The sequence below is a fragment of the Haliotis rufescens genome, unplaced genomic scaffold (genome assembly GCF_023055435.1).
Source record: "Haliotis rufescens isolate VD_foot unplaced genomic scaffold, xgHalRufe1.0.p SCAF_4, whole genome shotgun sequence".
Classification (NCBI taxonomy): domain Eukaryota; kingdom Metazoa; phylum Mollusca; class Gastropoda; order Lepetellida; family Haliotidae; genus Haliotis; species Haliotis rufescens.
Window position 1 is genome coordinate 37,201,512 of NW_025964112.1, and position 16,941 is coordinate 37,218,452.

Consider the following 16,941-nt stretch of genomic DNA (forward strand, 5'->3'; position numbering starts at 1 on the left):
ATTTATTCATTCATTCATTCATTCATTCATTCATTCATTCATTCATTCATTCATTCATTCATTCATTCATTCATTCATTCATTCATTCATTCATTCATTCATTCATTCATTCATTCATTCATTCATTCATTCATTCATTCATTCATTTGAAAGTCATTGTGCCGTGGGGTAAAAAGTGCACCTGGCTTCTTGAATCAGTGAGAGTGATGTAGATATTACATTTTATATTGTAAGAGGGTCTATATTACTAGGGGAGACATAATAAAAATAAATGTTTTTAAATTTAATTTATTTCTTTTCCAGCTGCTTCTAATTGTGAGAGCGCCCTGGGCACTTATTATGTCGAATACGGTACCCCAAAGGTGTGCTCTGCAAATAAGATGACTTGAGCCAGTATCACAAGTGAGTACAACACTTCTTCCTTTTCCCCACAAGAGGAGGAACTTCATCAGAGAGCTGGACACTCATTTCTTCACTGTCTTGTTTAGTATCCTCCTCATCCAGCGTATCTCCCAGAAGATGGGCTGAAACACACAGCAGGGCAAGGCATGAAATTGTTCTTGGTGCACTCTGTAAATACTGTAAATCATACAATTAACGTGCCCCCAACCTAGGATGCAACAATGCTTCCTGCAATTACTGTGAGTAGCCCAAAGTGATCAGCAAATGACAACTCCAACACTATGGGCTTAGAAATTTTAATACGATTTACTTTCTTTAAGGCAACTTCTCCCCCTTGTTTTATGTGATTTAAACAATGATGCAATTTATGTTACAAGATTATATAGGTATATCCTTGCTTATACAATACACTATCAACTAAAATAAAATACTAATTTAAATATTGTTGACTTAAGGAGGAATTATTTGTGAGTACAATTAGCAGCAGACACGTTTATTTTTGTGTCTACATATGTAAAGCAATAGAATTTAGTCGCCACAAGATATTTTTCAAGGTAGTCATTTGAATTTTTGACAGTAGACAAATTGAAATTTAGTTTGCATTGGCGACCATTTTAGTCGCAACTTTGAGGCCTGTGACATGGGATCTAATTTCCATTAAATCAAAAAGATGGAAATTCCAAATAAGGCATATATAAATGTGATAGGTCAGGTCAAGTGACCAAGACTGTCAAGGTCCCAAGTGTAGTTATACGAGTTAGTGCAATCCTTTGAGCGTAAAATAAGCAGTTTCATGCATTCACCACAACTGATGGTACTGTACTGGACATTTTCACAAAGCAGTATTTTGCGGCTATGAACATGTGTCTACAGCAAGCTTTTCCTTTAGAACATGCTCCGAAATATTTATAATCAAGAAGTTTACACGCAATTTGATGTAAATATGTGTATCACTATATGTATCGTAATGTTACCTATGTATTGTGATACGTATCGTATCATGACCTTGCTGTATTGTTTCACCTCTACTGTCATACATGGCTGCACTTACCAACATCATAAAAGAGTTTTTCTACATTTTCTCCTGTCAGAGCTGATGTTTCCAGAAACAGAAATCTGTGATCCTCCGCGAATTTCTGGGCTTCCTGTAACAGTCAGTATGATCATAAATAGAAACATAAGGCTGAAAAAAATAATAATCCTGGTTCTCAAGGCAACGCCCGTATCATCAGAAAGTTTGCCACATATTTCGTTTTTATTTTCATTTAAAAATATAAATATAAAAATCCTTAAATATTCCAAGTCCAAAGGTAGTCACATACTGGTAGTCACATTCTAGTAATTAACTCATCAAGGAATACATTTATGTAGGCACGGAAGGTTGGCGCTTTCCCAGGTTGATTGCTATTTATTTGGTTACGTACTAGTTTGAACAACAACAACAACAACAACAACATCAGAAGACACCGCCCAGCAGCACCATATTTTAAAAAAACAAGACCCGAGAACAAATTCTTTTATCTTTTTTAGCCTAAGAATCTATTTAGGATGACCTGTGGCTTATTGACGACAATACTAATTAAACAATGGTTACATGTCTGGTCCATTGGCCAGCTCAATACAAACTCAATCATCAGAGTTGTTTCCCTTGGCTGAACCAAGATCCTCTGAGTTTGAATCCACAACTTTCTCAACACCCACAATCCACAACCACACCCACAATTGTAGACACAACTTTCTCCACCTACACTCACCCTTGTGAACACAACTTTCTCCACCTACACTCACCCTTGTGGACACAACTTTCTCCACCTACACTCACCCTTGTGAACACAACTTTCTCCACCTACACTCACCCTTGTGAACACAGCTTTCTCCACCTACACTCATCCTTGTGAACACAACTTTATCCACCCACACTCACCCTTGTGAACACAACTTTCTCCACCTACACTCACCCTTGTGAACACAGCTTTCTCCACCTACACTCACCCTTGTGAACACAACTTTCTCCACCCACACTCACCCTTGTGGACACAACTTTCTCCACCTACACTCACCCTTGTGAACACAACTTTCTCCACCTACACTCACCCTTGTGGACACAACTTTCTCCACCTACACTCACCCTTGTGAACACAGCTTTCTCCACCTACACTCACCCTTGTGAACACAGCTTTCTCCACCTACACTCAACCTTGTGAACACAGCTTTCTCCACCTACACTCAACCTTGTGAACACAACTTTCTCCACCTACACTCACCCTTGTGGACACAACTTTCTCCACCTGCACTCACCCTTGTGGACACAACTTTCTCCACCTACACTTACCCTTGTGAACACAACTTTCTCCACCTACACTTACCCTTGTGAACACAACTTTCTCCACCTACACTCACCCTTGTGGACACAACTTTCTCCACCTACACTCACCCTTGTGAACATAACTTTCTCCACCTACACTCACCCTTGTGAACACAACTTTCTCCACCTACACTCACCCTTGTGAACACAACTTTCTCCACCTACACTCACCCTTGTGGACACAACTTTCTCCACCTACACTCACCCTTGTGGACACAACTTTCTCCACCCACACTTACCCTTGTGAACCCAACTTTCTCCACCTACACTCACCCTTGTGAACACAACTTTCTCCACCTACACTCACCCTTGTGGACACAACTTTCTCCACCTACACTTACCCTTGTGGGAACAACTTTTTCCACCTACACTCACCCTTGTGAACACAGCTTTATCCACCCACACTCACCCTTGTGGACACAACTTTCTCCACCTACACTCACCCTTGTGGACACAACTTTCTCCACCTACACTTACCCTTGTGGGAACAACTTTCTCTGTCTCTTTGTCTATCTTGTTGCCTACAATGGCTACTCGAATGTCAGTGGGGCCGTGTTTGTGAAGCATTTGCAACCAGTGACCTTTGATGTTCTTGAATGATTCCTGCAAATATAAGTTGATCCAATCTGTACCCTCACCACTACAGAAGACTCTTCTAATATCAGATAACCTTTCCATCTCATATCTCATTCCTGATTTGTGCTCACTCACCTTTCAGAACCCCAGTCGAATATCACGCAAATATAACCAAACACAACACAATTTGTGATGATATGTGATGCTAGTATCGAATCAGGTGAAATTAAAACATCATCATCACACATGTCAAATGACTTTTCAGTTTGATAATGCATTGTTTGGGGCCCAACCCTATTGTGGGTTATCACATACATTAGTAAACAAATCACAAATAAACACAAATACATTGATGTTTACAGGTCCAGAAAGAATCACCAGTTTGAGTGTGTGGCAAAAAAACAATGCACTTTTAGTGAACATGTGACAACACAACCATACTGCTGTGTAGCCTTTCATAAGATTTGCACAGACTCGTTGATCATGTGCCGGAAGAGTGTAGTTTACAGGTGCTTGAGTGAGTCAGTATTGTTTCAAGCCACTGCAAGCTGCGTATTCAAGCAAAGACATCATAAACAAGTAGTCCTCTATATTCCCTGTTATCCTTGTTCGCTTATAAAATATCTTTTTATTTCTGTGAAAACAATGGGCAAGAGTCATAACTAGCCTAGTCCGTTAAATTTGCAAGGTTTCAAAAAAAGGTAAAGGTTTGGCACCTAAAACAAACCCTATGCACAATTTCAATATTGAAAGGCACCAGTTCAGCATTTGAAGAGTATGCAAAGATTCACAGAGATGTAGCGAACAGTTTTTGAGTTTTGCTCTTGAAGGGAACTTTATCCTTATTAGAGCAAATACAAAAGAAAATTATACAAGTGCCTCTGTTAACTGTTTATTCTCTATGGCAGTTTTCTAAATTGATAACATATTCATCACATTGAGATGTATTCCTATAAATGTCATCTACAGTCAAGTCCCGTTAATCCGTCATCGATGGTTGCATATGATTATGTCGGATTAACGAGTATGTCGGATAAACAAAATTAAGTACTATCAACGTTCGTGATTGAAAATCGGACAACTACCCAATAGATAAGAATTCAAACAAGTAATAAACAATATAAAATAAATATTCATATTGTTATGTTACATTGTTGGCGGAATATGTTTTCTAATCATGCAACCTCTAAACACAAAACAACTGTTATGGACTGTATGACTTATTCAAAATACTTCCAAAAGCATGGTCTGGAATGGAAGTCGCAACTTTGAAACTGGGACCCAAAGCGAAAGCTGCTTTCTAAGTGGCTAACGTTGACTTCCTGTTGGTCAATTCATAGGTAGGTCAAAGTTCGCGAAAGGTTGTTCTGACGTGACCTATAATGGGATGTCCTCGTCGATAGCAAGAACTTGTATCTGATTTTCATAAGATTGAGGTAATCTAGGCATGTGATTTATCCTGTTTTCTTTATTTAAAGCATTAATTGTTTATTGTTAAGCAAGTTTATCTCTGCAGCCGTTGTAATATGCAGCTACCAGCTGATTTGTCTCGCATCAAAACACGGGCTGTATACTCGCGGGCAGATGGTCACGGAATACGCTGATTACTGTGTCGGATTAACGAGACTGATAAATGAGTGATTTCGGTAATTCGCTGCAAATTAGGTGTGTCGGAGTCGGACTGGGAGACTGTTGGATTAACAGGTCTAAATAGCACTGATTGAATCGGTTCCCATCATTAGTGTCGGATAAAGCTGATTGTCGGATTAACGAGTGTCAGATTACCAAGACTTGACTGTATTGTGGTTTCCAGGCATTACTGTGCACTAACTCCCAAAGATCAAACGAGAGCCATAACTCTGTAAAGTATTAAGGCCAGGTTCACACAGCCCCGATTATGGCTCCCGTTTGAGATCAGACAGCACTACGACACGAAACGTGAAAAAGTGGGATTACTATCCTCAATGGTCTGGAATGTCTATCATTGTCTTAATGCAGTCGTATACGTTCGTAACAAAGTCGCACAGATCGGGAAAGGTCCAGAGAGGTCAGCCAAGCACTCCCAACAGTATGGTGTGCCCCTTTCGGATTCGGGAAACTCAGCCGATTTTGTCAGATTACAATCGTGACTATGTCGTGACAGATTCTGCTCTATCGGATCAAAATCGTTACAGTGTCCTGTGTGAGTCCAGATTCTTTCCAGATCTTGCCGAATGCGAACCGTCTTTGTCGGTTCACTGTCCGGTCACTGTCTGATCTCTCTCGGATCGCATTTGGGAGAATCGGGATGCTGTCGGGACAGATTCTGTCATTTTCTACTATGCGGAAGATACAAATCGAATCAGAATCGAATTGAGAATGGGTGAATCAGGACCAATTCGGCTGGAAACGGGTGAATTGGGACGATTCCTGAACAATATGTTATTGTTTGTTAATTTCCCGCCACAAATCACAGGATCTTGATCAGACTTTTGACAAATTTTAATCAGGAATAGTCCTATCAAGGACAGTAGCAAAAATCCACAATGTGTGACTGAGCCCTAATTCTCAAAGCTGCGTGTCCATCTTGATCTACCTATACATCTGACTGCAAAGAGTCATCTTTGTATCCTCAGTGGTTTCCAAGAGAAAATGTTCTCCACTGAAGGTCCTGTGCATGATGTCGAAAATATCAAACAAGGGACATAACTATCTCAAAAGTAAATTTTACAACCTGGTTTTAGCACTCAATCAACAAACTTATCTCAACATTACAAAACTTCATCCTTCTGAAAAAAGTTCTCCACTGAAATTGGACAGAAATAATTAAGGATGGATGGATGGACGGACCATTGGGGCCCAAAGTTATATCCCCGTCCCACTTCATGACAGGGGATAATATGCTTGACGCATTACTTACCAGGTCTGTGACATCATACACAACAATGGCTGCCTTGGCGTCCCGGAGATACATGGGGATGAGGCTGCGGAATCTCTCCTGCCCTGCTGTGTCCCACACCTGAAATATGACAGTCTTGTCTGGGATGTCCACCGCCTTGGCTAGGAAACTTGCTGGAAAATAGGATAACATGTATCTTAAGTCAGCTTTTCTCACAATGAGGATCAGTATTAAAACTTTCCATTGATTTGATTGGACAATTCTCAGTGAAATCTACTACTTTGAAACATTCCAAATCTCTTTAATTTGGTGTCTTCCAAATTCATCTTGACAAATACATGATTGTTTTCATGAGTGAGTGGGTGGGTGGGTGAGTGAGTGAGTGAGTGAGTGAGTGAGTGAGTGAGTGAGTGAGTGAGTGAGTGAGTGAGTGAGTGAGTGAGTGAGTGAGTGAGTGAGTGAGTGAGTGAGTGAGTGAGTGAGTGAGGGAGGGAGGGAGTGAGTGAGTGAGTGAGGGAGGGAGGGAGGGAAGGAGCGAGTTGTTTGCTGCGTCGACAGCAATATTTTTGGGGTGTAATGACATGCTGTCAGCAATCACACCTTTGGAACCACCAAATTATTGGACTAATCAATAACAGCAGGGTGCTGGACACCATAGGATGACTCAGAGTGAAGAATGTGATGGGATCTGCAGTCATAACTAGAGCCATCTGTAATTCTCTCTTGAACACAACCACCCCCGTGGTCTAGTGGTAGAGCATATGCCCGGGGAGCGGAAGATTGTACTTCCACCTCACCTCACCTCACCTCACCTCACCTCATGTACTTCTTGTTACCCTGCCTGGCACTCAGCATTAAGGGGCTAAAACAAGGACTGGTCGGCTTGGAGTCAGTATATCGTGTCTGAGTGGGGTATTCATGTTAAACTGTGGCATGGTATCTCAGTGGGCTTGCACTATAAAATCGTCATCAGTCCGGACTAGTACAAGTAGCCACACACACACACGTGCATGCATGTCGCTCTGTAAGTGCAATAATCTTGGACGCGACGTTAAACCCCATTTCACCTCACCTCATGAACTCAGTACTCCTTGTAATTGTATAATGTGTATAAAGCAGCAAATCCACACCCTAGGAATGCTCATTACATCATTACCCTGGTCCATGGATCAATATAAACAGCACAGCTCTCTGGGGGGTATACAAGGTGCCAGAAGGTTAACAGTCACATTACCATCTCATCCTACCTGGTACCCATTCACAGCTGGGTGAACATAGGAATATTTCCAACAAAGTCACATGCCTAAGAAGACACCACATGTGCTACATGTGCTTCAGTGATGAGCAGGATCGAAGGCCTAGAAACTCTCAGGAGTCAAGCTGCCAAACACGGTCATACATCCAACTACGGTCCACGAACAACATTGCTTTATTTCACCTGATTTGTGACCTGTGACCTGTGACCTGTGCACAACATCACATCACAAGTACACTGAAGTTGATTCCACAACATATATCAACATGGACAGAATTGAGATATTTTACACAATATTGGCATTTTATGGGCACATCTTTCAATTGTGTTCAAGGGCTTTCTTCTCCGACACAGCTGTCTTCAAACATTTATTGTGAAAAGAATCATCTTTCCAGTCACAATAGCAGTAGGAAAGGAGAAGACGTGATGCAAACCCACTTTCTGATGTACAAAAATGTCAAACTTCTAAATTTGAAACTTGACTGCCGCCAATCTTTGGCAAGTCAGCGTTACTTGTAGTTGCAGAGCATTGTAACCATCAGTTCCTGTGTTTGGTCATATTTGTGTAGCAAGTCATCTTTACCTTGTGTGATGTTGCTCATAATATCAACCACTGATTTGTCTGGTTGTTCAGACCAGGGCCCCATTCAACACAGCAATTGTAGCGCTACAACTGTTGTAAGTATGTGTTGATGGATATGAGTTATGATTACCTTAGCGCTAAGATCGCTTTGTGGAATAGGATCTGAACAGAAGGAAACAGTTGTTTGTGGTTTGTCTTAGGACAGCTCGTCCAAACACACCCATCACTTAAGTTGGGACAGCTCGTCCAAACACACCCATCACTTAAGTTGGGACAGCTCGTCCAAACACACCCATTACTTAACTTAGGACAGTTAGTCCAAACACACCCATCACTTAACTTAGGAAAGCTCGTCCAAACACACCCATCACTTAACTTGGGACAGCCCGCCCAAACACATCCATCACTTAATTTGGGACAGCTCGTCCCAACACACCCATCACTTAACTTGGGACAGCTCGCCCAAACACACCCATCACTTAACTTGGGACAGCTCGTCCAAACACATCCATTGCTATACAACTTCAACATGTTTTTTTGTAAATCTCGTGCTAATCATGCTCTGTATCTGACAGACTATGTTAAAACAACTAACATCATCAGTTGACATATTATCGTTGTAGGATGAAGACGTCCATAGGACTCTAGTCTTTGATAACATTAGATTAAGAACTTCCATTATCGGGAAGTTAATGCCATTTTATGATAGAAAGTAATTATTCACACTTTTGGGGAATGTGAAAAAGATGTACTTTGGGGGATATATTCACTGGTGTAAAGGTTTTGTGTTTCTGTTTTTGCCTTATTAAATTTCAGACATTATCTTTTTGACTTGTTGTTTATATAATAGAGAATAAGAACTGCCTCATTCCCAGGACCACTGATTATTTACAGACCACCATCATGCAACTGGAATACTGCTGAATGTGGAATAAACTACAAACAAAACAACCAAACTTTGTCAGAGCAGAGCATAGGTTATTGATAGGGCTGGGACGATACACCAACTGTGTGATCTGATATGTATCACGATACCTTGCTTACGATCACGGTACTCGCATGTGCTGTTATCTATGGTGCGTAAGCCATCTTTTTCATAGACAGGATGGCCAAATACCCGGCACACTAACGATTCACAGTTGGCAGTTTCAAGTATGGGGCAATGGATGAAAATATTTACGTTTTCACTCGTAATTAGTGTTTGGGTAACATGTGACCGACCAGGAGAAAAGTGACCTTAAAGCTGCTGGGATACAACTGTGCTGTGACATCATAAAGATGTTTTACGCCAACTTACTCTATTGAAGATTGCCATGTGTGCGGTCTGTACAAAAATACCTTATTTTTCTTCTTTAGTTCATAATGTGATAAAAAGAATATTTCAAAACCCTTCGACATAGAGGTGTACTTTTAATTCATGACAAATTCAATTCTATCAAAACAGTTATAAGTCAGAAAATGAGTGCAAATGTTGCTGTATCTAGTTAATAAATATGAATTGAAGCTTGTGAATTGTATACTGTTGTTTTAAAATACAACGAAAAGTCAAAATGTGATTTTTCACCCATAAGGTCCCTTATCTCCTGGTGGGTCTCATATATTAGAGAATGCATTTATAAGGCAAGAATCGATACTTTTTACTTAATTCACGATTGTGATCAATACTTGTATTGAGAAGTAAAAAATCGCGATCCACTGATGCATCGGTATATCGTCCCACTACCAGTTCTTAATGTGTTTTCTCATGTGGTTGTACGATTAATTTAGGGAGGGATATTAGCCTGACATGTTTTAAGAGGAACAGTGAAGATGAAATGTACAAATGACAGATATAAGATAGACATGTACTTACCACCCACAGTGCCACGGCTTTCTTCGTTGAACGTGTTCTTCATAAACCTCAATGTCAGACATGTTTTCCCCACATCCATGTCGCCCACTGTCACGACCTTCACCTTCTGAACATGTCGTCTGAGCGAGGTCGTCTTCTCATGTGCTGCCTGCATGGTCGGAGGTTCCACTAGCGTTCTGCATGCAATACAGAGTAGGACAACGTAAATAAATATTTGTTTGTTTGTTGTTAAACGCCGCACTAAGCAATATTCCAGCTATATGACAGCGGTTGTAAATAAATGTATCATATTTGTATAAAATAAATGTATATATGTAAATGTACAAAGACACATGGATATCAAAGTTGTAGGAGAATATCAGTCCCAAATAAATTATCTTTGCAAGAACAACATGACATCTTATGAATTACAACTTCTGCCATAATTAATACTTGTGACAGGAGACGTAAACGTCATCACCATACAATAACGTTCATGTCACCAGATTGCTCACATTGTACCCTTCGACATTCTTCTTGTAAGGCCTGCCCAAGTTGTTCCAAAGTCTGGGAACCTAGAAGTCTGCCCAGAACATCCCAAAGATGTTCAATGGGTGACATGTCTGGTGATTTGGCTGGCCAGGTCAATGTTGTGACACCTTGCTGCCTCAGACAGTCAACTGCAACATGAGTTCTCTGAGGACGTGCGTTGTCATCCTGGAACTCAAAGTTCTGACCTACTCGCTGGTCAAATGGGATGACCACTGAACATAACATTTGGTCCACATAACGTTGACCAATCATATTCCCTTGTGTGATCACCCTGTTGTCGTAGGAGATGCCAACTGAGGGCATGGTGCTGCCACCACAGTACCGCACACCACATACTCTTGGACTGCTGCTGGAAAGTACCTCTCTCCGCACCCTCTCCAAACACTTCTACTATCTGTAAAGCATAAACACAGCCTCTATTCCACAAAAACACATCGCTTATGCCAGAGTTGACAACTTCCAAACTTCTGTGCCTACTGTTGTCTGAGGGATCTTTGTGCCAGTCAGAAGCATTCATCTGGAAGGACGTCCTGATTTCACAACCACAGTTTTCAACCTGTTTCGTTGCATTGACGTCGAAAGTCAGATTCCTGTGGCAGCCATGAAATTGTCCCCCAATTCTGGAGCAGAAATAAATCTATTTCTCAACACAATGTTGAGAACATATCAATCCTGCCAGGGAGTGGCTTTCTAGGCTTTCCTCTACCCACCCATTCGCCGATATCAGTCAGGATACCACACTTTTAGATTCACCAAAGTGTCCGGCAAACTTAAGTCTGTGACTGGCCAGATTCAGTCGAGCCTATTGTGAGCAATTTTTCATTTTCTGTCATGAACACTTGGGGAGTCATGTTCTTTCTTTGTACCTGATCAATGAACCATGTGTTGTGACGTATATTGGCTCATGCCATTACCAAAAATGTGTCACTGTGGAGGGCATGCTATCCATGTGCAATGTGCAAAGTTGGAGCAAGTTTGCTATCTGCGTTCAGAAACTGTCTCATGCAACAAAGACAGTATTTCATTTTTACAGCTGATTAATGAGAGGGGTTCCCTTAAATATTGTTCCTCGTATATGCATGAGGACTCAAAACCTTGTGAATTTACATTTTTTATCACCTACTGATTCAAATCAAAACTTAAAATGATTTAAAAAATCCTGTACAACGCATTTTACGTTTCAATTTTTTTACCTCGTGACAAAATTATTCACTATCAACATCTGTAACCGCCCTGTTACTTTCTGAAATATAGCTAGAAACAGTGTATAATATACACATTCAAACTCCTAAACACTAAGCATGTGGGGGCATTGGGCTCCTCCATCTTGGTTTATTGATGAATCATGCTGCCTCACAGGCAGTATACTCCCCAGGGTGCTGAGAATGATTGTCACACTGACCCATTGACTGGGGTCATGATGCACTTTAAGCATGATATTCACTACTGAAAATGTGCCATACAAATGAAAAATTGCCCCCTCTACACGCAGCCCAGGCAGCAAATGGGACTTCTCCCAGGAAGCGCTGCCTAGTCCAACCCACTGAGAACTTTTCGGAGAATGTGAAGACTCCTCAACACTGCAGCCTTCTGCATTACCCAGATTGTCAGACGGGATGTATTCCTGGTAGCAAACCCGGGTACTCTCCCAATGTCAGACAACAGATTGGGAGGTACCAAACCTAAGGCACCAAGAACAATGGGGAGTTGGACAACTTGGTACTTGGGATGCAAACATGACATTTCGAAAACGAGGTCCGCATATTTTCTTTGTTTTTCCTTAATCTTGTCAATAAAATTAGTGTCAAAAGGGACAGAAAATTCAATGATATAAATGATGTCATTGGATTTATCAAAAAGGACAAGATCAGGTTTGTTGGCCTGGATACGTCTGAGGCTGTATACAGGCCTATTCCAAAGAATTTTGTACTTATCATTTTCCATGACGCCCTCTACACATTCTGTGTCATACCATGGATGGACCTCTGTGTCAAAACCACAAGCATGGTGAAGACGGTAATAAAATGATCGAGCCACTCCATCATGTCACTTAAGATACTGTGTTTGTGCCAAATCAGGGCATCCACTGAAAATGTGTTGGACAGTCTCATTCATCTACATTTCATATTTACATTTTGAAGCAAAATCACACATTGACGGTTTCGCGTGAGAAGTGACTGGTCCTGAGCAGCAAACAGAAAGCCTTCTGTTTCACTTTTCAGGCCAGCCGACTTCATCCAAGCGAAGGACTCTGCAGGGTTGCTGAACTGCTCAACACACTGCACATAAACTCGATGCAGTAGTCGTTTAGACAGCCTCTCTGTCTGAAAAACTGAGTCTGGGCCGATTTGACATGGCACTTCACTTGGTTGACACTCATTTCTGTACCGTCCAGCAGTACAGAACCATCAACAAAATCAACACCAACATTGAGATTACGGCTTGGCTCGTTTTAGAAAACTGTGGAATACCTTGTTTTCATCATGAGTCTTGACATGCTTTACAAGAGGATCATCAGACAAATAAATGTGTGCAAAAGTGCACAAAACAATTCTATCATGAGGGAGCACCAATGTTAATCAAACCATGCCCTCCCATTATTATTATTATTATTATTAATATTATTATTATTATTATCATTATTATTATCATTCAGAATTATAACCACAGTTAAACATGTTCCGTTACGACAAGGGTTTAGAGGAAATCATGTAACAAAGCTTTATTACAAACTGCTTGTATGAATATTTAGTTGTTTGATAACATTTTGTATTTAAATATTTTTGTTCTTCCTTACTGAAACTTTCCTCAATGAATAAATAGCCAGCTTGTCAGACGACAACAATATGTTTCTAAACAGGACTATACACAGTGAGGCAAAAGATTTATATACAGCATATGCAAAGTGCTAAGGATGTTCATTCAATTTTATCATGATGTGGGTGGTACTAAAGCAGGACTTCCTTATTGCGTGTATGCATAGATGAACTAACTACCTGGCATTTCTCCCTTGTGATGCATATGACCTGTGAAGATCTGGGTTAGAATAGGTCTTCAGCAATCCACGCTTGTCATAACAGGCAACTATGCTTGTTGTAAGAGGCAACTATGCTTGTTGTAAGAGGCAACTATGCTTGTTGTAAGAGGCAAATATGCTTGTTGTAAGAGGCAACTATGCTTGTTGTAAGAGGTGACTATGCTTGTTGTAAGAGACAACTATGCTTGTCATAACAGGCAACTATGCTTGTTGTAAGAGGCAACTATGCTTGTTGTAAGAGGCAAATATGCTTGTTGTAAGAGGCGACTATGCTTGTTGTAAGAGGCGACTATGCTTGTTGTAAGAGGCGACTATGCTTGTTGTAAGAGGCGACTATGCTTGTTGTAAGAGGCGACTATGCTTGTTGTAAGAGGCGACTATGCTTGTTGTAAGAGGCAACAATGCTTGTATTGAGAGGCGACTATGCTTGTTGTAAGAGGCGACTATGCTTGTTGTAAGAGGCGACTATGCTTGTTGTAAGAGGGAACTATGCTTGTTGTAAGAAGCGACTATGCTTGTTGTAAGAGGCGACTATGCTTGTTGTAAGAGGCAAATATGCTTGTTGTAAGAGGCAACTATGCTTGTTGTAAGAGGCAAATATGCTTGTTGTAAGAGGCAAATATGCTTGTTGTAAGACACAACTATGCTTGTTGTAAGAGGCGACTATGCTTGTTGTAAGAGGCGATTATGCTTGTTGTAAGAGGCAACTATGCTTGTTGTAAGAGGCGACTATGCTTGTTGTAAGAGGCGACTATGCTTGTTGTAAGAGGCAACTATGCTTGTTGTAAGAGGCAACTATGCTTGTATTGAGAGGCGACTATGCTTGTTGTAAGAGGCGACTATGCTTGTTGTAAGAGGCGACTATGCTTGTTGTAAGAGGCAACTATGCTTGTTGTAAGAAGCGACTATGCTTGTTGTAAGAGGCAACTATGCTTGTTGTAAGAGGCGACTATGCTTGTTGTAAGAGGCAAATATGCTTGTTGTAAGAGGCAACTATGCTTGTTGTAAGAGGCGACTATGCTTGTTGTAAGAGGCGATTATGCTTGTTGTAAGAGGCGACTTTGCTTGTTGAAAGAGGGGACTATGCTTGTTGTAAGAGGTGACTATGCTTGTTGTAAGAGGCAACTATGCTTGTTATAAGAGGTGACTATGCTTGTCGTAAGAGGCAACTATGCTTGTTGTAAGAGGTTAACTTATATTTACCTAAACAACAATGTAAAATATAGGTAGCCCTTTAACCATAAATATAGTGACACCTTGTCAAACAATGCAGTTACTTTTATTGTTGGAACTTTAACGAGAAACATTAACGCTTTGTTTATCAAGGAGCATGTTAAAAATCCGAAAAATTAACAGTATCAGGTTTAGTCCGGATTAACAAGATTTCGCCGTACACAGAGCTGTGTTATTATTAGCCTTACAACAAACTGATCGCATCAACCAAACAGGAAACAGTTAATTGTCATCGTCAAGATCGAGTACTTACGTGAGTTTGATGGGGATGTTGGATTATTGTTGATCATCTTGGCGTATTTGTTGAAGCTTGACTAATATTGTCAGCTGCCAATCGTCAGCTGATTTCGAGACGATCACTAACGAACACAGAACATGACATTCACTGACAAAACGGATACTAAAGTTCGTATTTTCAAAGTGACAACATCGGTGACCAACAGTCGACTGGTTTCCGGTTCAACACATGGTTCGGCAAGGATCACCTGCAACTTCCGTGTGTTGTATTAACACCGATAATAACTGGGTATTTCCAAGTCCAAAACTTTCTTCCGTGTTGATATAGTTGGTTGAGAAAATCAGAGTTATTTCCCTTGATTCACGACGCTCTTGATACGATGTGGGTCACAACTAAAGGGCAAAAGGCGTCTCGTTATATATTATACTGTCCAATACGTCTTACAGCTTATACTTCACATATCATTTCTTTGTTAATTATATTGTGAACTATATTTTTCACCACAGGTATTGTGGATTAAAATAAATATTGTCAGAAAAACTAGCTGATAATGCCTGAAATATAGTTTGTAGAATTGTTAATAAAACTTTCCAAATCATCAGATAAAATTATTTTTTGTCTCATTTTGATATTTTTGTGTCAACTTATGTGGAGTGTTTGTTTTAAGTATAGATCTACCTTGTGATTTATGTGTGATTATGTATCCTATTTTGTTTTAATTTGTTTCATTTTATTCATTAACATTCGAAATAATCCGGGCCCATGCTTGCCGTAAAAGGTGACTATGCTTGTCGTAAAAGGCGACTAACGGGATCGGGTGGTCAGGCTCGCTGACTTGGTTGATGCATGTCATCGATCCCAATTGCGTGGATCGATGCTCATGATATCAATCACTGGATTGTCTGGTCCATACTCGATTATTTACAGACCGCCGTCATATAGCTGGAATATTGCTGAGTGCGGCGTTAAACAAGAAACAAACAAACAAACAAACGAAATAATCCGGGAGCAATGTTACTACCACTACCGGTACCTACTATTTTCATCCATATCATTAAATATGAGCGAGTTACTAAAAACCAATACGTGTAGTAATGATTTCAGACTCAACAAAATACACAGAGCGTGTGTGTCATACTGATTTTACTAAACGGGTGTCAGAATTCTAGCTTGTATTTCCCGAGCGAGAGAGGGTATATATACATGGATTCTTATACGAGTTTCGTAACACATGCAAGTGTATTAATTTCTTTATGGCCCATTATTTTTTTATGCTTTTGAGCTTCTCTGATCACGACCGCCGTCGTAATAAACCACAATTGTCGGATGACGTCGCCAGTCTTCAGCTATGACGTTCTTTCTCATGTGATGTCATTCCGACCTTACGTCACAATAAGATTCGACTGACGTCAATGATGCCGTCCGGATGACGCAAACATTACACTGGTTTTTATTAACTCGGTTATTTCAAACCTTATGGGTAATAAAACTGTTTATTACTCACCCGTTTAATAACAATAAGCTTGTATTACACAGTGTTTAATACCAAAGCGCATGGCTATGTACTGCAGGAACAGGTTTCACAAACAAATACTGAAAACTCTCAATATCCATAGGCTTATTCAACGACATCGCGCGTAGAGATATTAGATCACCAAGAGAAGCTTAAGCACACCCGATGAGCAACCCTGTAGCTAGGCTGACGTCACATGGTATTGTTTCGCCGGTGTGTCTCTCAACAGATTGGTCTAGTGGTAGAGCGTCCGCCCGGAGAGCGGAAGGTCCGGGACTCGATCCCCGGCCGCGTCATACCAAAAGGCGTTAAAAGATGGTACTTGTTGTTACCCTGTCTGGCGCTCGGCATTAAGGGGCTAAAACAAGGACTGGTCGGCTCGGAGTCAGTATACTGAGTCTGAGTGGGGTATTCAGTGTTCTAGCACTATTCATCGGCATCATTCCCGACTAGTACAAGCATCCACAAACACGTATAT

The 16,941-nt window shown here is 40.6% G+C and overlaps 1 protein-coding gene across 1 annotated transcript; it reads right to left on the reverse strand.

The window, feature by feature from the left end:
• Positions 1–313: 313 nt before the first annotated feature.
• LOC124134700 (ras-related protein RABF1-like) lies at positions 314–15,288 on the reverse strand. Its single transcript, XM_046499721.2, has 6 exons — positions 14,966–15,288; positions 9,912–10,087; positions 6,243–6,394; positions 3,245–3,370; positions 1,454–1,547; positions 314–524 (listed from the first exon to the last, which is right to left on the reverse strand). Exons 2-6 carry the CDS (start codon positions 10,063–10,065, stop codon positions 397–399), a joined length of 654 nt encoding a protein of 217 aa, XP_046355677.1. The 5' UTR covers positions 10,066–10,087; positions 14,966–15,288; the 3' UTR covers positions 314–396.
• Positions 15,289–16,941: the final 1,653 nt, after the last annotated feature.